Source organism: Cyprinus carpio, chromosome A16 (genome assembly GCF_018340385.1).
Source record: "Cyprinus carpio isolate SPL01 chromosome A16, ASM1834038v1, whole genome shotgun sequence".
Lineage (NCBI taxonomy): Eukaryota > Metazoa > Chordata > Actinopteri > Cypriniformes > Cyprinidae > Cyprinus > Cyprinus carpio.
In genome coordinates, this window is record NC_056587.1 from 5,580,114 (window position 1) to 5,605,269 (window position 25,156).

The 25,156-nt window shown below is 37.2% G+C and overlaps 1 protein-coding gene across 1 annotated transcript; it reads right to left on the bottom strand.

The window, feature by feature from the left end:
* On the bottom strand, positions 1-24,717 carry LOC109063199 (ankyrin repeat and IBR domain-containing protein 1-like). Its single transcript, XM_042772198.1, is given in 21 exon segments — positions 1-2,660; positions 2,662-3,015; positions 3,090-3,133; positions 4,802-4,913; positions 6,919-6,970; positions 7,338-7,516; positions 7,605-7,750; positions 7,996-8,062; positions 8,340-8,426; positions 8,594-8,728; positions 9,758-9,888; positions 10,027-10,115; positions 11,031-11,197; positions 14,227-14,371; positions 14,475-14,563; positions 15,358-15,566; positions 18,218-18,335; positions 18,519-18,701; positions 19,474-19,774; positions 21,832-22,096; positions 24,534-24,717. Coding segments are annotated over 20 exon segments (3,219 nt in total). The 5' UTR covers positions 22,020-22,096; positions 24,534-24,717; the 3' UTR covers positions 1-2,237.
* Positions 24,718-25,156: the final 439 nt, after the last annotated feature.

Here is a 25,156-nt window from a genome sequence, read left to right on the forward strand (position 1 = left end):
TTGTCTTAGCAACTTTATTGAGATTCACACTCAAATCAGTCCAATTCATTTGCCAAACATCACACATTTGTACTTTCCATATAAATTGGGAATGTATCAAGTAAAGATTATGAAAGTGCAAATACCATTTCAAGGATTAGGTGCTTAACAATATAAAATCTGTAATGGGTTACAAAATGTGCCCCCCCAAAAAACAATAGCCACCCCCTCCCCCAAACAATAGCCTTGACACTTGAATGGTCTTTTGTCAAGAAAACATGATCTATTTTTTATTATAATTACTTAATGCACAGCATACTGTCACATACAGGACAACTTTTGTCATTCACTTTTTTTTCTTTTTTTTTGTCATGTTTGGACAGATGTTTGAAATCTACCATATGCTTCATTTGAACAGACATTAGCTTCACCTCAACCTTTGGCAACATACATTAGTCCAGAGAAATACTGCGATTAAGTGAGCTAAACCCATTCCGATCCCACAAACAAATTATACATACAGAAAAAAAATGTATGTGTGCACTCCCCCGAACTTTGACGAAAGGAATGATTAAAAAAAAAAACACTTAACGGACAGGTTTGTCTTCAGTTTCACTTTGAAAAGTTTATGCAGCGCAAAACTGCATTCGGACATTAGGTCAGAATCAACATACATATGACATCAAGCCCAGAGTTAAACATCAGGCCCCTGCTCAGTCAAACCCACAGCTAAAATAGAACGGCAAACCTATGAGCTATAATAGGGTATTCCATAGCTGAAATGGGAGCTAATTTTGTGCATTACGTTTTATGAAGTGCATAAAACTTAGTGCTGCTGTGATTTAGCTGTTTCCTCAGATAAAAAAGTTTGGCAGGTGTTCACATGAAAACTGAAGCAATTCAAAAACATTGTGTTAATTTGTTTGAACGGTGTTTAGCAATTATTTCAGCAGACATTTAAGTTATAAGCAAATATTGAAAAGTGGCACCGTGTTTATATATATAGGTGTTTTTTTTTTTTTGTCAATACCAACTTTACCTTCATCTTCATTCATTTTTAAGGACAATCAATTTCAAATAAATAGAAAATGAATATCCATAATTTATTGTAGAGAAATACCACAGTTTAAAAAAAAAAAAATCTTAATTGTGGGTGAGTTTCACCATATATAGAAATATGAAACAGCTTTGCCTCTACCAAAAGATCCATAGATGAGACCTTGAGAAAATGTGGTTTTGAAAAAAAATAATAATTTTATATAAATTTCTATCAGAGACGCACCGGGAGAGCATCTATGGATTTTTATCTGACATTTAAATTAGAGAATTTGCTTTTTTCTTTGTGGCCATGTGGAAATCACATCTTAACACACAATGAATAGAATCTTAATAAATATAAATGGATTTGATCCGTAAATGTTTCCGAGTTCATTAATAGTTTAGTTTTTTTTTTCTTTAGTAATTGCTTTAAAAACAACCTGGAAGAAGGGGCCAGAGTCATGCTGAAGAACAAACAAACAAACATGTATAAAAATGTCTTTTAAAAAACATTGAGCTCAGTTTCTAAGTACAGTGTGTATTGGAAATTTCCACACTCTGGGCTCCGAGCGCAAGAGAGCGGCTATAAATAAAGAGAAGTTTCACAGAAAAGGCACTGTGATAAGTTGCGAAGACAAAACGTTTTCCAGATCCGGCGTGGCGCTCCTGAACCGCGCCGGTACTTTCCATTCTAATTAACCGGTGACGGATTACAGTGATTACGTTTGACCAGAAAAAGAAAAGTCGACTGCAACTACAATTATGGTTGATTTAGTTTCTGTGATTATCAGCCCTGCTCTTCTGAGCGTGATGCTGCTGTGTACTTCTCTAATACCACAGGTCTAGTTTAAAGGAAGGATAGTGTACTCAACAGGGCGGCTAGGCCCTCAGCAGCAGGCACGATCAGCACAACGTCCACTCGGCGTGTGCTAGCCAGTGTTATTTGGCACCTACAGTATCTTTTACATCCTTTTTAATCAGGTGAACTCGCACTGAATATCGTCCTGTTTTATACAGTAGATTTTTCTGACTACCTCACTTCCTGTCCCGTCTGACTCTTCTAAAAGTGTTTAACACTCCAGAACTGGAACAAGTTTTTTAGTGAGCAAAGAACACATTCTACATATCTGACAATACAAAGCTTCTCCTCGTGATTAATCTTAATGATTGAATCCGGCATCATCAAAAAAGTGGCTTAGCTAGTAGGTAAAGTCAGTATTTCATACAAGATGTACTTGACCCTCCCATTCAGAGGAGCTACTGCTAGGCTGGTCGGGGTCTGAGTCACCTTTAGGGGTGTCAGAGTGACACGGGTTCAAACCGCTCGGAGTTTCGCCCAACTCAACGGACGTAGCAGAAGGTACCGGACACATATCGAGGCCTACCAGGTCTAATTGTGTCGGCCTGATGGGCTCACGCTCTCCTGCGACGATACCGGAGTCAAACTCGTGCTCTGCCTCTCTATCGCCCCCCGCTGTCCACTGTGGAACGGCGCACTCAGTCGGCTCTGATGTCATCCTTGTTGACTGAGCACCGAATTCACCAGACGAAGGAACCAAATTGATATTCTGCGGGTTCATGTCATGAAACCAAGCCATGATGTTGCCTAGAAGGTTGGCGTTGTCTGAATCTAAATCAGAGGTTTCCATACGTCCCAGAAGCTTGGAAGGGACCCTCAGCAGACTCACAGGAAGGATTGTTGAGATTGTCAAAACGCAGAGGGACGTTCTGGCCACTGATATTACCGAGCTTCTTCAGGCTGTCACCCACCTCTAACAGCTCGGAGCTGCTCAGGGCAGCACGGGGCACGTCTATCCCGCACAGCACCGGGTCCAGCCGTGTGGGCAGGGATGTTCCGATAGCCCCCAAAGATGCTTCGTTTGCGAGGATCTCTTGAGCATCAACGCCAGCAATGCCTGCAGTCAGCCCAGACTCCTGCAGAGACAGCTGGATGGCCAACAGGATATTCGGATCGTCCTCATCCAGGGAACTGTGAGGCTGGAAGGTAAAAGATCAGACGTTACTCTCAGCTGTTCCACCAGAAAACCTCTGTTAAGAGGGTCTCAACTCACCATGGGCAGACCCAGTCTCTGAACACCACCAATTTCCTGTGTGTCTGTAAAAGACAACAAATGGAAAATGGTTTGTTTAGTTGGATTTCTGCTGTTTTACAGTTTTGCTTTTTTTATAGCAAGGATTATCTCTACTCACTGCAAAATCATTGATATCAATGGTGGCGATGTGAAAAACACAAAGATTTGCAACACATGATTTCTCAGTTACCACATTGAGTAGTTCCTTCAGACATAAATTATAAATTGGGAGTGTGACCTTGAGGATCTTTAAATGGGTTTTTGTGTAGTCAAGCACAATAACACTTAAAAATAAGGTTCCATTTGTTTAAATTTGTTAAATACATCCGTTAAAATGAACTAACAATAAACTAATTTCACATTAATCTCAGCATCTATTAATGTATTTTAAAATCAAAGGTTATATCTGTTAACATTACTTAATGCATGGGTATATGAACATTCTTAAGTAATTTTATCAAAGGTTAATAAATGCTAGGGATGTAACAATGCACCCTGAGCCAGTAGAAAATAATTTTCATGTTAAAAAATTGCGATATTATTGGGGGTAGGATTTCATATGAATGTTTCTCTAAAGGGAATTAACTGTCTTCAGAAAAGTTTAGATGCGATTTTCTTTTCATCTTCCCTCTGTATAATGCATATTAAAGTAGTATTTATAGTGTTTATAAGTGCGGCATTTATACTGTTTATATATGCAGCATTTTGTCACTTTTTCATTTATAATTTGTTAAATCTCATTTTGTTAAAAAAAATTGTGAGAAAATCATATGAAATCAATATCATGAATTGTATTTAGTTAAGTTGACTTTTTAAAAAATGCACTTTGTAATAATGTTAATGTTGCATAATAATCTTGAATTTTTATATTTGAAAATGTTTTAATAATCTTTTGTTGTGTGGTGACTAACAATGGCTCTTAAATGTTTAAACTGGCAAAGCTTACATGAGTTTAGTTTAAACACAGATATCAATGTGTGCTGTTCAGGTCTCAGCACCCGGGTCATGATGGAATACAGAATTTGTTTTACATGTTATTTATAGCCCCAGGGCTCCCTTGTAAAAGAGATTTGAATATCTCAACGGGACATCACCTGGTAAAATAAAGGGTTATAAAAATAAAATAAAATAGCAAACCATATTACATATGCATTGTCATATTTAAGTTGAACCACGGTCCCAGTGTATGCCGAACAGTGTGTGGAGAACCGTACAAATTTTTTCCGCGAACCGTTTCACCCCTAATTTAAATACTTCACATAAACGTTTCAACAGAAAATACATTGATGGAAGTATATATTGGTTTATCATGAATGCTTGTTAGTACTTTTGGCAGTTTACCATAGATTCAGTCAGATTTACAGTACAGCATGTGTTGTTAAGTGTGTCATGTCATCATAAGCAGAACATCGGGCCTGACAGACATCTTTTCTCAAACAATGAGTAAGAAATTCATTGCATTTATTTATAGTTCTCCAAAAAAAAAAAAAAAAAAAAAAAAAGCCTATACTGCTAAATAAAGTGGTGATAAATAGGTTTACAGTGTATTTTCTGCTGACTTCAGTGTGCAGGGGACAGCAAATAAATCTTGAAACTTCACTTGCAGCTGCTTAAGCAATGGAGCAACAAAATGCTTACATGTAGCAACAAATATGGGCACCAAAATGAAATCACATTCATGAAAAACATACCTAAACTGCTGTGGGCTAGGTCATCAGGTTCAGGTGTGTTGCTGCGGAGGCTGGCCATGTCTCCTCTCCTGCGCTGCCTGTGTCTGCGTCTGTACTGGAACTCAGCATATGCCTACAACACAAAACCGCACACAACACCATTTCAAAGCTGCTTCAAGAGGTGTACCAGCATTCCCATTGGACCCTGTGAATAAAAGTCAGACTCTCAGAGGAACCTCACACCTCTCTACAGGAATTCTGCTGTGCGGCAGCATCAAAGTTCAGTGCATCGTCATGTCAGAATAACAGACAGATGCTTTGAGTAAAGTCAAGAAGGCTTTTAAAGGAATAGTTCAAAACAAAAATGAAAATTATGGCATTATTACTCAATTTGTCATTCAAAACCTTTAAGGATAACTTTTAATAATGTATATATATATATATATTTTTTTTTTTTTTAAATCACACAAAGCTATATAATATAATATAATATAATATAATATAATATAATATAATATAATATAATATAATATAATACTTTTTTAAAAAGTAACATTATATTAAAGTAACATTATTTTATTATATCACAAAAAAAATATTACATTATAATATATTTATTACATTATTTATGCTTATATTCTAATTTTTCTGAAGCCATATGATGGGTTAATTTAAGTGAAAAAAATGTATATGGACTAGTTTTATTAAATTTTCAAGTATCATATCATATCATATCATAATAGAATAGAATAGAATAGAATAGAATAGAATAGAATAGAATAGAATAGAGTTTTATGTTCTTAAATCTTTAAAGCTCCTATATCATTCATACTAACTGCATGGAAAAGAGTGACCAGCATCATTTAAAGGTTCTCATTTTATATTCCACGGAAATAAAGAGACAAAGCGTTTAAAACTACATGAGGGAAGGTTGGTAAAAGTTTCCAGAATTTTCATTTTTTGCTAAACTACTCCTTTAAGCTCCAAAAATCATGCACATATCCAAACAGTTTGACACTCTGTAAAGAAATTTACTACAAATACAAAACCAACAAGATGTGGCATTTCGGTGTATATGTGTCAGTATACTCTATTTAAGTGTTAATCACCAATCATAACTGATCTATACTGCACTTCTTCCAACTTTGTTTTCACCATAGGTCGACAAACTGCCAAAAATAAAAAATAAAATCTAAATCTATAAAATTTAATAAAATTAAATCTAAACCAAACTGAAGCTGCATGCAGTAAGCATGCAGTAACGACAGCAAACTAAAAAAAATACTTTTAGGAAAAACATTCCTGATAGGTACCGCTCAAGCATCAACAATAAAAAAAAAAAAATAAAAAGTTTAATAAAGTGCATCACTATTATTCCTCTTTCTACAAGCCATAAATCCAGAGCAAAAAGAAACTGCACCATAGCCTGCATACATGATTTCAAAAGAAGAGCAGCGACCAGCAATACAGACTGAAGTGGTGGCCTGGTTCACCTTGAAACATCAACAAAACGCATATTTCATGACCTTCCATGGAACAGTCAAAGCAAAAAGCAGGAAACTGCCTTTTGAAGTTGCAACACCAAAGGCATCTTTTAGAATACCATGTCGGGATACATTAACAGAAAAGAAAAAGATCTCGGTCTCCAGATAACGTTAACTGCATCAGAATTCTTTATCTGGAGTGTGCAGCAATCATCTGAAATATATGAACAGCGGCAACAGAATATGAACAGAAAAAAATAAAACATGCACCGAAATTAAAGTGGACAATGACATTAGTGATGGAGTGTACATGACAGGTGCCATTCCACTGGTTGTTTAGCTGTTCCTGAGATGGGATCTAATGAGGATTCTTCAATACCTGTGGATGGCTTCCTGTATATTGACAGTGCTCTCTCGGATCAATTCCCCCGAGAAAGGCATGATTCCTCTGGATCTTTAGATTAGAACAAAATAGCGGTACACTGTTTAACATTAAAGGTCTCACACATTCACAACTGCTGCAACAAGACTAAATCTTGTTCTATAGGCCAATATGCACTGCCAAAACTTCAGGCACCATACACCAGCCAAGTAGATTAACCAAAGACACAAACTATTCCCAAAGTCTCAAAACAAACCAAACAAAAGAGTTACCTCGGGAGAAGCGAAACCCAAGTACTCCCAGTCCCATGTTCCACCAGCAAAACTGTAAACGCAAACAAAAAAGTAGGTCCCATGTGATCCTATACATTGTGAGGCTGCATTTGCAGTTGTGTTACAAATGAAGAGTCACTCTAAGGAATTACACTACTACTGTTAAAATACAGTAGCAAATCAAAACCTTATTTACCTTAACTTCACAGAAATGTGTTTTCTATGTCTTTTACAAAATATAGTTTAAAACTGGTTTCATATTTTTTATACCATTTTCAACAAAAATGTTTAGTATGACCATCAAAATACAGTACACAACTTTATTATCGTTTATAAAAAAATCTATTTTTAAAATATATATTTATTTTCAAGGTTTCTATTTTTTTTAAGCAACCTGTAATTGAGGAAGAGGCTCTTACCTGCGTCGAGGGGCTTCGGGTGAATCGTTGGGCGCCACACCTCTTGCCACGGAGGCCAGAAACTCCTGCCTCTTTTGTTGCACCAGGCAGGCAGCGCGGATTATCTTATGACGAGGCGTGCGGAGGTAAGGCCGGTTGACTTTCTGTGCAAGATCTTCAGTCACCATTTCCAAGTCAGTCTAACAAGAGGAATAAAAGTACTAAGTTGTCCCTAACTCAGAACATACACAGTAAGCATATTCCATAACTAGCATTTGTATTACTAACCTGCATAAGTTCAAATATTTCCTTTTTTGTGCTTCTGGGCTCCAGAAAGAACCCATAAGGGTAAGAGCACTTGAGAATACGACGAGTCTTAAGTAGTTCATGCACTGCATCTTCAATGAAAGTAGTATCTGGAGGGCCACCTTCTCCTGTAACAACACAGTAATACAATACAGGAGTTAATATCTCACTTTAAAAGACTACAACACCAAGTATTAAACTTGATCTACTGCTAAATGTAGAAAGAATCACTGTGTGAATATAAAACCAAGTTTTATTCTCTATAGATTGCTTTCAGTCTGTAAATTTTACAGACTGATACAAGGTTGACAATGCATTATCAAAGCTTAGAAATAATTCATTAACACTGATTAAGTGTGGTTTTGCATCTTACTTCCACTCAAAACTTTGCTCAGTTGTTCCATTTTGTCTTTGGCCGTCTTAAGCAGACGTTCTTCCAACTGTAGGAAAAGATAAAGTCCATTTACCTCTGGGTCATTATGTCACATCTAATGACAATCCACAGACTGCCAAATGTTTGAGTACTGACCATATGATTCATAAACAGCAGGTCAAAACAAAAATGGTGGTTGGTTACTTTAAATGCCATTCAGACAATCTCTAGTCAAGGTGGTTGTTGGCCAGACTAGGCTGCATTGTGAACCAGACTTCATGGCATTTACTGTAGCCGCTGACTATGTATGACTGTGTGAAATCAGGCAGTTTTTTTTTTTTTACCTTGTAGCTGTGCTCGTGGTTCTTAAAGCGTGTGTAATAGTGCATAAAGCGATCCAATTCCTGGAAGTTCTTGTGTTTCTTCTCAGCCTGCAAAAAACAAAAAATATAAGAGTGTGTGTAAACATCAAGGCACAGCCATACTCAGTTGTAAGATCTTTTTCTTTCTTCATTATTAAAAACTCCATAACTCTTATTGTGTTTAATAAATATATAAACAGACAAAACAGCATGAGCATGTACGTGAGAATATGTACCTCAACAGTCATCTCTTTAGACTGCTCCTCCACCTGCTGAATGACCTCATAGCGTGTGCAGCGGTAGTAACCTCCTGTAGAGGAACTGTGTTTTTTCCACTCTTCCAGACAGATCCAACAGAAATCATACTTGCACTGTACACACATACATTCTTGATTAACAACACCTAAACTAAAACAAACTATTAGTCTACTTTTATTATGTCACAAGCAAATGCATAGCAGGCAGTACACTGGGAGTTGTGGGATTCTGACAGCAAGGATTATGTGTGTTGCTAGGAAACTCTCTCTCACTTTTTATTTTTGGAGTGCTAGTACATGCAATGTCTTTCCCTTTTTAGTAACCTTGTTGCAGGATTATCAAGATTGAATTAACAGTAATGGATTCCTTCCTAAGCAACACCCACACACATTTCTTGTTCTTTAATCAAAGAGATTTATCCAGATTTCCTTATCTATTATTTAAAAATAATTTAACATCAGCCCACTGTTGCACAGGAAGAACAAATCTTAATCTTAACAGTAATATTCATAATGATTGCCATAACATAAAAGCCATAATGACAAGCAGCAAAGCTTAAATTTAATGCTTTCTAATAATCCTCATTGACCCTTCCAATCAGGTTTTCATTCAAAGTTCCACTTTTGACAATCTTGATTTACTCTTTTCATGGCTCACAGCCATATTGGCACAATTCCCTCTTGGTTTACTTCTTACTGGAAGATAATATTTCATCTCTTTTGAGAAACACAACTCTTTCACTCTGGGAGTCCCCCAGGGTTCTGTTTTTGGCCCTCTCCTTTTCAACATCTACAAATGTTTTATTTGTCATATCACCAACCATCAGTCTCAGTTATTTTACCACCTGTTCTGATTCACACCCTCCCACTCATTTCGGTCAGTGCCACTGGGAATTTTCCTCATCTCAACACAAACAAAGGACATTTAAAAGTAAGTGGGCCGAAACTCAGATTTGTGTATTGTTTGAGTTTTTGTCAGTACTTTTAAACTTCAAGGGTATCATATTTGACCCTTTGTTTTCTTCCAATGTTCACACCAACTCTCTTGTCAAGCCTGCATTTTACACTTCTAAAAAAACTCCATGACTCTGCTCCATACTTAACCTGGTATATACATAAATCTATTATTATTATGCAAATAACCTTGGCACATTGCATGTGGTTACAGCCCTCATTCTTCTGAATGGGAGATTTGCAGTTGGCACAGGGTTTGGAGTTGCTGAGTAACCACAGGCAGTTGGCAGCATCTTCATACGCCTCACTTACACCTGCCACTGTAATGGAAAAAGACAGAAATAAAGTTGCTTGAGGTCGACCATTGGTTGATGGTTGACCATTTTTGGACAGGTAGAAACAGTACTTCAGAATATTTATCTTAATAGTTACTGAAAAGTACAGCAAAACAAGCTCACATTCTTCCGGTTTCATATCAGTGACTTTCTGGAGCCACATCTTCCAAGTTTGGCAGTCACATGGTTCATGGGCCTCTCCTTGGCACTCCCTGTGGGGAGAAACCCCAGTGTGACATCAGGCCTTAGCATAAAGGAAATTTCTTTTCTAGTGAATATTTTATTTATGTTCTATACATTTTAGTTGTTGGTGGTGGACAGGCTTTGGGGGATAAATATGTGTGTCAAACATGAGTAAAAGATTAACTTATGCTAACATATTAACATGGTGTAATATAACCATTATTTTTCGATCCGTTCCTTGTACCCTCCAGGTACAGGAGTTTGAAATGTTCTAGTTTAACTAACATTTAGCATTGTTTTTTTTTTTCCCCCTGCCGTCGACTACCCAATTAGGACAGAACGGTGACCCACCAGTTGAGAATCACTGACATAGTACACAATGTTGGCAGACTGTTGACCACAAATGCCTTTAAACAACAGCTTCTTTCATATTAGATTCAATGCATATTCACTCAGGCAGATTAAATGCGTGTATGAGACAGTGAGTGAAGGGTGTTTTGACTCAAATATAATGCTCAGATTTGGCACAGGCAGTGATGAGATACGAGCCCACTGTGTGGGTATGTGTGTATGTCTATGTGTTTGTGTGTTGGGGACATAAGGACCAGAGCTGTGGGAAAGAGAAACTCAGCCAGCTGCATCGGCAGTGACCACTGTGAGCAGAACATACATTTAAACATACATTCTTCCATCATCTCTCTATATTTATGTAACACGGGTGATCTTTTCAACAATGTCTCTGTAATGTGATTTGCACTGCTAAAATAAATAAGTGCAGAATATGAGTCCTTTAGAACTACTATTAATATTATTTAAATTCTATTAATATGAGTCCTTTAAATGAATGTTAAATAATGTAGTGAACTGGAGATTTTGTTCAGAATTACAAATCCTCTCTTCTGGTATAATGGCTTGAAAGGTTTGTATCAGTGACTGGCACTGACCAGCAGAAAAGATGGCCCTTGCCACAGTCCACAGCAGGGGCCTGTAGGCGAGGAAAAGTGAGCGGGTCAGAGTGGCTGGCACCTTGCCCCTGTCCGGCCAATCGCACTGCTCTATCACAGCCAGCCCGCGGGCACCACCGGATGGCAGGATTATTCTCCACAAATGCCTGAGGGAGAAGAAGAAAAAGAGTAAAGAGGAGGACAGAGAAAGAATGGAGGAGAAAGCAACCGAGGGAGGCATTTAAAACCCAAAACACTGCCTTACTCGTTTAATATGTGGCTCTCTGCAGTTCTCTGATTCTAATGTATAATGACTGCTAAACTGTATATTTGGCATTTTTAGATCGCAACATGCAACTTTTATCCTAGGTCCATGTCCTGCAAAGGTTTGGGGTCAAAAAGATTGTTTAATGTTTTTGAAATGTCCCACCAAGGTTGCATGTTTTGGCGACATCCAAAATACAGTAAAATGGTCATGAAATTATTACAATTTAAAATAACTGTTTTCTTTTAAAATACATTTTAAAAAGTATTTTTCTTGCTATGGCACGGATAGATTTTCAGCAGCCATTGCTCCAGTCTTCAATGTCACATGATCCTTCAGAAAACTATATATCTCAACAAGACCAGGTGAAACTTCTAAATTATCTAAGCTAACAGAATGTGTTAAAAAATGTAAAAGATTGGATGACCAATAATTTTCTCCTATTAAATTCAGATAAGACAGTGATATTACTTATTGGACCAGAAAACATTACACAGAATCTCTTGGATTACAATTTGTAACTAGACGGATGTACTGTTACTTCCTCTACTGTCAAAAATCTGGGTGTTATATTAGACAGTAACTTGTCTTTTGAAAATCATATTTCCCATGTTACAAAAACAGCATTCTTCCATCTTAGAAACATTGCCAAGCTACGAAAACATGTTACCTGTTCCTGATGCAGAAAAGCTAGTTCATGCATTCATGACCTCTAGACTGGACTATTGTAATGCACTGCTAGGTGGTTGTCCTGCATCCTCAATAAACAAGCTACAGGTAGTCCAAAATGCAGCGGCTAGAGTCCTTACCAGGTCAAGAAAATATGATCATATTACCCCAATACTACAGTCTCTGCACTGGCTACCTATTAAGTTCCGTATCAGTTACAAAATATTATTACTTACTTATAAGGCCCTTAATGGCTTAGCTCCTGCGTACCTAACTAGTCTTCTACCACGCTACAACCCATCACGATCCCTAAGGTCACAAAACGCTGGACTTTTGAGTAGTACCTAGGATAGCAAAGTCCACTAAAGGAGGTAGAGCTTTTTCGCATTTGGCTCCCAAACTCTGGAATAGCCTTCCTGGCTACACTCTCTCTGTTTAAATCTAGATTAAAAACACACCTCTTTGGCCAAGCATTCAAATAATGCATCTCATAATTTTGGACTGCAGTTATATCTGATCAAATGTGCATTATTATTCTTTAGCTTGGGTTAAACGAATTAATTTTACTTGGCTGGAACAGCAGCAACGCTAATTATGTCTCTATTTGTTTCTCTGCTTTGCCACGGGATTTACATCCCGTGGTAACTAGGATTTACACAAGCTCCAGTCTGGATCCAGAACACCTGAGAAGAGATGATGCCAACCCCTCAGAGGACCTCAGATGATGCTAACCCGGAGACAACATACAGAACTACCAAATTTTGCTATAAGTTTGATTGCATAATTGCTGTTAATAGTGTTAATCGTCTGTTTGTTTACGTCTTTTTATTGATTTTTCTAAACATTTCTGCTATATGCACATGAACTGACAGTCACCACTGATATGCTACTACTAAATATTGTAGAAACTTAATTTTCTGTAAAGTTGCTTTGTAATGATTTGTATCGTAAAAAGCGCTATACAAATAAACTTGAATTGAATTGAATTGAAAATCATTGTAATATGCTGATTAGTCAAGAAATATTTATTATTATTATGTTCAAAACAGTTGTGCTGTTTAATATTTCTGTGGAAACCCTGATACATTTTAATCAAGATCCTTTGATGAATAGAAAGTTCAAAATAACAGAATTCATTTAAAATAGTAATCATTGTTTTAATCTGTAGCACTTTGGGATTCTGCTCGAATATAAAGTGCGTTACAAATAACATTTATCATTATTTATTATTATCATTTGCAACAACTTAATCACTTTTGATCATCTGAATCAATGAATAAAAGTATTAATTTCTTTAAAAAATGTTAATGATACCAAAATTCTGAATGGTAGTGTGTATACTGAACAGAAGCTTAATATCATAAATATAAATACAATAAAGTAATTTTAACTTGCATCAAAATTCACATATATTTACTGATTTAGTAAGTTCATGTATGTGTCTCGGTTTGTCAAAGTAACTGGTCACACTTTATTTTAAGAGCCAATTATACCTATTAACTAACTATTTACTACAACTTTTGGTCTCAAACTACTAATTTGGTGCTTATTAATAGTTAGTAAGGTAGGTGTTAAGTTTAGATATGGGGTAGGATTAAGGGGTCTAAAATGTGTTCATGCAGAATAAGGCATTAATATTAATGTGCTTTATATGTACTAATAAACAGCCAATATGCTAGTATTATTGAATTAAATAAAATGATTTCTGTCATGTAAAGTGTTGAGATTTTGCCATAAACCTTTGCTGATTAAACAAAACTACACTAAAAATATTTGGTCCTTTCCGGTTCATCTGATCTGCTGAGTCTTGTTATGATGCATCAGAGTTAATTTTTACCAACAGCTCCAGAAGTCTGTTAGTACACTATGATCCTGAAAATGGCTACAACAGAGCTCAGACGCCCCTGTGGAAGATTCAACATCACCATGGCAACATAATGAAAGGCTTGGGACTCCACAGCGTCAGAAGTGTCATTCTCAGACATTCTCAGATGAGAGCTGCCATTGTTACAGTTACTTCAACACTCTCAGCTCCCATTTCAATGTTCCACCGTTCTGGACTGACTTCTCAATAACACTAAACACATAAACTCCACTGAGACGACTGAACTGTCTGAATGGAAAACCAGCAGCTCTATGAAAGCAGAATCACAGGGTTTGAATCAAATTCATGTTTAACTCTCTATATCACTAAATAAAACAATTACAATAGTATCTATGCACATAATTAAAACTAATGTGCATCTGATCATGTAATTATACCTTGATGTCAAACTGCAGATAACGTTTGTCCATCTCTCTGGACACAATGCTCTCAATGACCTCAACAGGAACCAGCTGGAAGCAGTCATAGGCTGGGCAGAAGATGTTATGGGCCTCCCCCTCTTGAATTTTCATATTCAGGAAACTGCCAAGGACGAGTACACATACATGACTGTTACAGCAGTAGTGAGAACTGACAATGATTGTAATGTGACTGAATTAAAAGCCTCTGAAGAAAAAGCCCTCACCTTTCCCAGCATCCTCTGCAGAACTCGTGACCACACGGAATATCAACAGGCTCCTCAAACATGGAGGCTGCACACATGCAAATTCCACACTGACAGAGGAGAACAAAACAACATTAGTGAGAAAATATCATGTTAAATGTTATACACCTAGATATAAACTAAATTCTATACATGAGCAGTATAAAATTGATCAGAATAATATTTTTTTTTTATAAAATGACATTTGGCTGTTTAATCTCGTGCCAAATTGCACTACAGAGCGTTTCAATGAGGGGGTCAAAACAGGACAGAAAATTAATTTTGATGTTTTTTGATGTACAAATGTTGATAACATTATAAGTGGACCTCAGAGAACAGTACAAAATAATAAAAAAGGCAGTTCATGACCTCTTTAACTAATTTGTTATTTTAGATTGCACACCAAAAGTACTTGCAGCACTTGTCATTCGGCTATCAGAAGCACAGGATGAATTTGAATGAAATTGAATGAAAATATATTACATTTATGTGATTTGTGATTTTTGTATGGTAGAATTTAATCACTGGAACTTATCAGCCAATTGTTGCCTTTTTGACTATGGTGTTTGTATTGGTGTGAATATAGATTCATAGATATGCACCGTGAAACAGAAACATTCATGTTTGGTATCCTTTATATACCACTCATCAGAGGCAGTAAGAGGTGGTAGCAGAGGTAAATGTATTTTCAGGGGCACAATGGTTGTAATTCATAGATATAACCCTATGGCTACACCACCAAAAATGTATCAAACTATGCATTAAATTTTATTACATTAAAACAAACTATTGTACATCACCTCCACAGAAGAGGCCGTACAATGAGCTACCAATCACTAATAGAGGACCAAATCTGATCCCTCACCAAGGAGTGATCATCATCAGCAGGGGTCAGGCTGATCTCGTCCGGGGAAGTGATAGATGAGCGTGTGGTGCGAGGCGTACGGGGTGAGGGCAGGGTGTCCCAGGTGTTGTAGCCTCTGGGCGGGGGAGTTGGCATCTGAACACCCGAGCGCTGACAGCAGTTTTCAGCATTAGACATCCAAGCTTCCAGGAGTTTCTCCCTGTCCCAGTCTAAATTTCAAAAGGAAACTTGGGTCAGTACGCATGGCCAAAAAACTAAACAAAAAGCAGTACATGAGGAGTGACACAGATTCTAAAAATACATATTCTTTCACCTATCAAATGCATTTGGAATTTACAGCTGATTCAAAAGTTTCAACAAGGCTGTTCTTCTGGGTGGAAGAACCTACCCAGATGTTCAAGGTTCCACTTGACTGTCTTCACATTAAACCTGCCAGTCATGGCTGGTATACTCCCAAATGGGAGGAAAAAAAAAAGTTGCTATATGCTAGAAGCAATAATAAGTAACCATTAAAATGCATATCGAGACATTAAACACTTAAAAGGTGTAAAGACATTCACTTCCTAAAAAAAGGGGGCTCCAGTTTTATGCAAACCGAACAAAAGTTCCTCATCCTCTAGTTCAAGGCTATGCCATGGGATGGTGGTGACATATAAAAAGGACATATACTTTGATACCTTCGAATAAACTTATCAGTCAACATCCATGAACTGTGCTGGGGTAAGAAAAGATAAGAAATGCCACTTCCCAGAGGAAACCCTGGAGACAGTATCCAGATGTTGAAGGCCAGATAAACACATTCCACAGTCCAAGGCAAAACACATAAACAAATACAACCAAATAAAACTTGTTTCCAAAGAAAGAGGCAAGGTTTTCCCAAATGAAAATCCTCAAAATGCATTACACCGCTAGCTCAGTAATCTGTACTCTACAGTGTATACCATCACAGTCTTAGGAGTCAAGAGTGTGAATTTAGGTTTAAGATTAAAAGAAGGTGAAACTGCATATTTGAGCCTCGGCTGGTGGTCTCCAGAGAGGTTGTAGCAATAATAGCAGCCCACATGAATCAGAGCTCTGCCCTTTTCTCCCATGGGCTCTAGTCATCTGGAACAAGGCCTGCTAGACAGCCTGTTCACATAATTGGAGATTATTAAAGAAAGCACCGATCCAATTATGAGTCTGGTGCCAGAGAGTTTAGCAGCACTAAACATGAGTGCTCTTGTAAAATTAAGGGGAAGGAAATATTTAGGTCTGCTTTGTGAGCATGGATGATTTTCAGTTTTGCTGTACAGCAAAATACCTTACAGGTTAGTAAACTTCTCCAGGGACAATACCATACATGTTTCCTATGGCTGTTTTAAATGCACACGAATCTATATTCTTCATGAGTTATGAACTGGAAGGATTGCGTCAGAATGAACCTAATAAAAAGGCCTGCACAGAATATATGCCCACAGATTTACATAGAATTTACATAGTTTGTTTACTAAATATTAGTCGGAAGCATAATATCCATAACAGTCAGAAGCACCGTATCCGTTCAAACCAAATTACATGCCTTATCAGTTTTTGGAATTGTTGGATATAGAATGAAACAAACAAAAAAAATATGCTTGATTATTTACTTAAACACAGTGAAAGTTGGTCAGTCCAATCACTTTGCACCTTCCACAGATCATTTCAACTAAAATCTCTGTCATCATTTACCTATGCTCAAGTCGCTTGTCCAACAAATGACTTTTTCTTCTGCAGAAAAAAGAAAATTAAAAAAAAAAAGAAGTAAACCCTTGTTCCCCTAAATGAATCTGTAGCTCTGTTTAATTACTATATTGTGTCATTTTAGTTAAATCGTGCCACAATATAGGCTACTAGTTTGGTCACTTGTTTTAATTTTCGTTAAATCATGACCACAATATATTGAGTTTTTTTTTCCCCACATGTGTAAAGCTCCGAAAAAAGGAGTTAATATAAAGATGTTGTAATACTTTAGATAGGGGAACACATAAGAGTTTTCCATCAACAAACTCCTAATTTGCTGATAACTGATAAGTAAGGTAGTGGTTTAGGTATGGGGTAGGGTTAAGGGATCTAGAATATGGTCATGCAGAATAAGGCATTAATAAGTGTTTTTTAAGTACTAATAAACAGCCAATATGCTAGTAAGTAATATGCATTATAATAAGCAACTAGTTAATAGTGAATATTGTTCCCCTATTCTAAAGTGTTACCAAAATGTCAAAGCTGCACTTTTTCATAAAATACAAGTGCATGATGACGACTGGCTGTCAAACAAAAAAATAAAATAAAATAGAACAAAATAAACCAAACCAGAACAAGAAAACCAAACTAAACAATTTTTCTAGCACCAGTGAGAGTGTAGTACTCTTAACTCTCAACACATTTTACCACAATTCAATTTAGCCAAGCCAACAGCAGTGAATATATCTTTGAGCGTGTGTTCACACTTGTCATGTTTGGTTCGATTAAAACAAACTCTGGTGCGAGTGCACCCTGATGCGCACCAAACAAGTGGACCGAGACCGCTGAAAAGAAGGGTCTTGGTCCAGTTCCAAACTCTGGTGCAGTTCTAATGAAATATGAACGCAAGATGGACCAAATTCTTCTAAACAAACCAAAAATCGGAAGTAATGACAAGATGCAACGCTATGCGACATGATTTGACAACGCACAACGAGCTGTGTATCCAAAACAGGTTCGCAGGTGGTAAAATTAAAATCATAAGTACACGCAGCTAAGCAGACCAGGACCAAATGTATCATTTTCTTTTTTGGTCCAGACAAAACGAACCAGAACCGAACTACAAGTGTGAACGCACCCTGAGTGTTTGACAGAATCATACCATGAGCCCGAAGAAGAGCCTCTGCAGTGAAGAGAGGAGCTTGCAACATATCTGCCGTCTCCACTATCAACATGTCCTTCAGTCTCCTGAGGTCCTGCACTCGCAAACCTTCATAAAACTGAAACATAGACAGTTACATGTTAATCATTGAATCATAACTCAATCAGCAATCAGTCATCTGCATCTTTTATGCTTTTATTGGTCTACAAAATGCAGGTTAAAATCTGTCACATCTGGACACCAGGGCTTGAGGCCAATGTTAATGTCACAAGAAATTCCAGAGTTTATTTGGAGAGCTTACCTCCCTGCGGTCTAAGGCTGCATACTCTGCCTCGATATCCTCTGCATGGGGGTCAGTGGAGAAGACCATCTGAGACTCCAGACTGAGCGCAAGCTCCTTATGGTGCTGCCTTTCTGCACAGTCACATGGGGTCTCCTTGATCTCATTCTCCGCAAACAGGTCTGCACCCCGCTTCACCAGAAACTGCAGAAAGAAGGTAATACTCTTAATATGCAGTGGAAAGATCACTAAATTAAAGAGGTCCATGAGGAACCAAATTTACCTTAAATTCTTTTTTGTTTTTTTTTTTCTAGAGATTTTTTGTTATTATGGTTGGGTGTGTGTTTTGGTTCTAGATATTTTTTTATTTGTTAAGTGGTCTAAATTTATTTATATCGTCTGTGGAAGCCATAGGACCATAACATGTTCATCCAGTCACAATGTTCTACCCTGCCTTTAATCTTTTGAGATATGGTTTTGTTCAATGCATTTATGTATAATGTATGAACTAATGTTAACCTTTTTGAATCGTACTATAAAGTGTAGACAATAAACACTTCTCCGAATACATTTTCTTTGAATGGATTTCTTAGGCTTCTGCATATAGACGGTTTAATCATTTCTATTGTCAAAACAAACGTTTCATTTCAAGATTTCCAAATGTTCCACATCAGGGGTCTCAAACTCAAGTCACCTTGTGCCTAGTAGCCAGGTGGTCAAAAAGGTAATCAAATGGGTGTGAGAGTGAGATATGACAATATTAGAACGTGAACAATTAAATGTCTCCATGATCTGCCATTACAGAAAGATTGTTAGCACTACACCTATTTTGGTGTAGTCAGGTGCTGTGTCCAAAACCTGTTCTCTATCTAGTGTTCACTATATGGTAGCCAGTTGTAGCCTTGTATCTGTCAAAAGCGTGCACAGACACAGTTTTTGTGTCTACAATTGTGTTTTATAATTGTGTTATATGTACCTCCACACATGTCTTCATCCCTGAGGCAGCAGCGTAGTGTAGTGGTGTGTTTTTCTTGTTATCGGTGGCACTGACGTCTGCACTCTCATATTCACCACGGTCCAGTTTGGCGCCGGTCCATTTTAGGATCATCTGGAGGCACTCAGCCCGTCTGCGTTCATCTTCATAGGGACGGGCTAGTCGTGGCTGCAGCGCCCCTTCAGACAGCAAGATATTTGGCCCCATGCACAACACATGCAGTGTGGTCTCATTGTGCATATTACGTTTGTTGGGGTTCCCATCCTTGCTGAAGAGGAAGGACCTGTGAAAAGATGGCATGGTCAAAATAATGGCATGGACAAATAAAAGATAAAAAGCTCTTTCAACAAACATAGGGAAATGGTAAAAAAAAAATGAGCAGTTATTGGTTCTCAATTGGTTTTCTTTAAAGGAACACTCCACTTTTTTGAAAATAGGCTCAATTTCCAACTCCCCTAGAGTTAAACAGTCGAGTTTTACCGTTTTCGAATCCATTCAGCCGATCTCCGGGTCTGGCGGAAGCACTTTTAGCTTAGCTTAGCATAGATCATTGAATCTGATTAGTCCGTTAGCATCTCGCTCAAAAATGACTAAAGACTTTCTATATTTTTCCTATTTAAAACTTGACTCTTCTGTAGTTACATCGTGTACTAAGACTGACGGAAAATGAAAAGTTGCAATTTTCTAGACCGATATGGTTAGGAACTATACTCAAGGAACTTTGCTGCCGTATGGGTGCAACAGGCACAATGATATTACGCAGCGCCTGAAAATAGGCTTATTGGAAGTTACCTAGCTGGGAATATTTTAGGCGCTGCGTAATATCATTGCGTAACTACAGAAGAGTTAAGTTTTAAATAAGAAAAATATAGAAACTCATTTTTGAGCGAGATGCTAATGGTCTAATCAGATTCAATGATCTATGCTAAGCTAAGCTAAAAGTGCTACCGTCAGACCCGGAGATGGGCTGAATGGATTCAAAAACGGTAAAACTCAACTGTTTAACTCTAGGGGAGTTGGAAATTGAGCCTATTTTCAAAAAAAAGAGTGGAGTGTTCCTTTTAGAAACCAGATTTTAGGGATGTATCGATAATGAAATTCTGACAATAACAATATGCCAATGATTATTTTTACACCACACCACCCCCATATAGCTAACTTTCCAAAAGCAAACTAACAGAGTCTCTTTCCAACAGCTATAAATTTTGAGCAACACTGGCCTCCTGATTCAGACCCAGAATCTTCATCAAAATCGCAGTTGAAACAGCTGTTCTGCCTTAAAATAACTTTCAAAGATTGGCCTCTAAAATTCCTTTCTAGGCCAAAGAGTTTCACACTGGGCAAGAAAAAGAGCAGAATGTGATTTGTGATTTGAGTACTTCTAACAGTTTGAAAGCATTTAAGAACCAAGGAAATCTTGTAACACTTATAAAATACTGCTTGGAGCCGGACAGATAGACCCATGAGTGTGTCAGATTCTAATCTTTTGCGGGTCAATGACATAAAGAGTGCCTGCAATAAGGAAATGGAAAAATTTAGTTTAAAACCCAATTCTTCAAAATCTTCTGTCTGTATTCATGTTGGTTTCAAAAGGCTTTGAAAATATTTATACAACTTCCAAAAAAAGGTTATAGTTTAATGACTCTAAAAATGTAATGAGTTATTAACCATCAAGTAGAAAAATAATTTCGTGTGTCGTAATTATTATCTGAAAAAAAAAATGTTTTAAATATATTTATCCTAGAAAAAAGAATGAATTCTAATGAATTCTTAATTCATAAAAACAATTGCATCTTCAAGTAGTGGCACCACATTTTTAATAAGCAGTTTTGTTACAATATTTTTTTTATAAGAAATAATATTAAAAGCATATGCCAAACTACCTAATATGTTTTTTAGTCTATGCCCCTAAAAAAAACATCAAAATGAATTTTAATTTATAAATTGAAAGTAAGCTCATCATAGAATATTAATTCAAGTCATTGTATGTAAATGTATTTTTAATGTATTTAAATAAAGTAATAGATATGACAACAATACAGTGCTATTAACCCATTTATCACAACTACAGATAAATAAAAAATATGAAATACATATGAAATCTCTCAAAATATCTTCATGTTCTAAAGAAGAACTATAGTTTGCAGCAACTTGGGTGTGAGCACATAATGACAGAATTTTCATTTTTTTTAATGAGAATTTACATGAAAAAAAAAAAAAACCAAACCATAAAGTCAATCATTAAACATCTGGGATTCAGAAAGCATCTTGGTAATAGCTTAAATAAAAACTAAGCAGAATGCCAAAATACTAGATATTACTGGATAAACCATGTCTTACCTGAGTATGCGTGTCATGGCGTGTCTGGCAGCATAATGGAGCGGGGTGTTGTGTTGGTATGGTTCCCCATATGAGGTGTTGGGGTCTAAAGACTCTTTGAACTGAGGGTTGCCCTCGTACAGCTGATAGGCCAGAACCTCATCTCCACTGATCAGTGCCTTGCGGAACTTGGTGGCCGTGTTCCCCATCTCTCGCTTCCCTGCTCTCCAGAATGATCAGACCTCTTCAGCCTGTGGGTCCACAGATAGCCGACATGGTGCGCTTCCTGGAAACAAAAATAAAGCAAAGAATGTGTCCACTGTACTTCATCAGATAGGAGTTAGCTACATCATAGAGTAAATATCAGAAAAATCCCCAACTCCACCACAAGGCATGTTAATAAGCAAAACACAAGCCAAAGAATATAAATCCTATTTAAAGTTGTGATAAATGTATAACCGTTACAACCATGACGTGTAGTAAAAACCTGCAGGAAAAGGCCTGAAGTGCTTATTAGAAGCAAACTGACTCCCCACCATAAGCAAACAGCACTTACAAAACAAAATCACGCATTTAACCACGAGAGGCCTGACAGAAGCAGATGCTAAACATGTCCCACTTCACATGTGTGCCCTTTAGAAGACCTGCAAGAGCATTGCCAATCTAAGAGCTGATCTAAAACCAGCACATCTACGCAAATCCTTGTCAACCTTCCAGAGAGTGAAAATGAAAACAGGTCTTGCATCTGAAGCAGACGGCTAATTGTCTCAACACACTGACGACGACTCCACAGGAGCTTGTGAGGAACGAAACAGACTTCCTCCAGGAACACTAGGGGCTTCCGGCTCCCTCCGCCAACTACTGTCGACCTACTGCGAGCAGGTTCTGTCGAGGGGCAGGATTCAGCAGGGCAAAAGTTATGCCCCCACAAATGCCATCTGTCAACATGGACACCTGAGGTGTAAGCTGTTTTCATATTTACACCGACATTGCGAATGTAGGATCTTAACAGCAGAAAAAAAACTAATTGGGCTATTTACAAAAACTAACTCGAATTTCATCACACACAGTCAACCTCATGGGTAAAACACAACTCGTCTGGCATAGATTCACACCCAAAGAGTTTTGGTTACCATTGACTTCTACTGACAGACCAAAAAAACACTGCAACATTTCTCAAAATATCTTCTTTTATGTTCCACAAAAGAAAGAATGTCATGCAGTTTTGGAGTGACGTGAGGAAGTAAATGTAAATAATGGAAGAATTTAACAGTCTCTTTAAGCTTCTCATTGGCAAAAAGTACAAAAAATTTAATTCAATAATCATTGAACATCTAGAAATCTGAAAGCCACTCACACATCCTTTTATTCTTTTTATATCAAAGTGCCCCAGATCTGCAGGGCATTGTAATGTGCTTGTCATGTCTGACATTACAAAAATATATTGCCATGGAAACCATAGTTTCCACCATAAAACAGTTATGAGAGTTGTGTTAGGAGTTCGAGAGTTACTCACAATAAAACTAGTCACTTAAAAATCCTCCACAAAAAAAGTGCACTCACTAAGTTTTTGTTTAGTACCTGCTGTACTAGTTCACTTTGCTCCTTTCACATCTCACACTTCACGCATGCATATAATAGACAGTTTTGGATTCAATTTCAATCATTTTTGTGTATAAAACGAACTTAATTATTACTGCTGTCTCTGTCAGTTGCATAATGTTAGATATGTGATGTAAGCATGGCAGCACCCACAAGTGGGCGACCCTCTGCATGCACAAAACAGCTTTTTCTAGAAGCCCAAGTTCTCTGGAGCCTTCATCTCACGTGGATCACTTAAATAAAAAATATCAAGTGTTTCTCTATGTGTAAATTTTTTTATTAGCAAAAAGCAAAGTCTGAAGCATATGTCATATTAAATCTATTACAGGTAGCAACAATAACTGTAGCTACTATGGCATTTTGGAAAGTATAGTTACCATGGTAACTTTTGTAAGGGTATTATGATACGTTAACGTTTAATTTCTCCTCCAGTTAGAGAGTGAAATGCTCGGCATGCAGGAAGTCAGCTGTGTGTGTGTGTGTGTGTGTGTGTGTGTGTGTGTGTGTGTGTGTGTGTGTGTGTGTGTGTGTGTGTGTGTGTGTGTGTGTTGCTCCAGATTCTTTGCGCTGTTTATAGCCAAACGTCGATTTCCTAGAAGGGGCTGGGCGATGTGTTTACAGCCTCTGCCATTTACATACACATTAAACAGATCCCACACTTGAATCACTAGAAAATAACCACTGGACTGTGCTTTCATGCGATGCAAACATTATTATTTACACTGACAAAAACAGTCACCAGGGCGTGTTTGCGTTAGCTGAGCTATGTTTCTAACAGTTGGATGGTTTTATTTTCCATGCATTCCTTATGGCGCATCTGTTACTTGCAATTATAAAATCAATATAATAAATATGATACAATCTGTGTTCAGATCAGTCATGATAACCGAGATTGCTGGGCAACTTTACTTGACATTACCCAGATGTTACATCAGAGAGAGAAATACAGTGTTTATATGTATAAGTATTAAAAAAATAAATGCAGTTTTATCGCTGTCAACCAGTCGACTTGTTGTTATGGCACATAAACGTATTAATAATAATAATGCATGTGGTTACAAACAAGACATTTCACCGATGAAGCACAACAAATAACCTAAATAACTAAATAACCTACTTACCCAATTAGCACGACGATAGCGGTCGTCTTTTCTCTTTCTGACCCAGATAATTTAGCGCTTATCTGATGAAACCGTGTTGACTCTAAATAAAAATCTGCTTCTCGTCTTTGTTGTCAACGGTCCTCGCTCGGCCGCCGTGAAGCCTCTGTTAATCACGCCGTTGCTTTCACTGAAATTAAGGTTTTCAAAATAAAAGGCCCGTCAGGCGCGCCCCCGTTAGAAAAGTACCGAAAGCGCACGTAACGGAAAGGTGGTCTTCTTTTTAAGCATGACTTTTCGGAACGTAAGGTACTTTTCTACACAGAGCAGACAATCAAAAGTGTTACTAAGAAGCGAAATATTTTCAAAGTCTACGGTTTAATAAAATGTATTATAATTGTTTATTTTTATGACATCAGTTGCTAAAATATTTGATGACATCATTACATATGCAAAGTTAGCACAGTTTTAATGTAGACACAATAACTTTATTAATTATACTACACTATTTTGGCGGAAGTGGTTACTTTTAAGTGTTTCTAAAAGAAAATAATCTTTGCTTTTGCTTTGTATATATATAAAAAAATAATAATTAAATAGTAAATTAGATAAGTAAATTCCTTCCACTGCAGTGCAGGGTTACT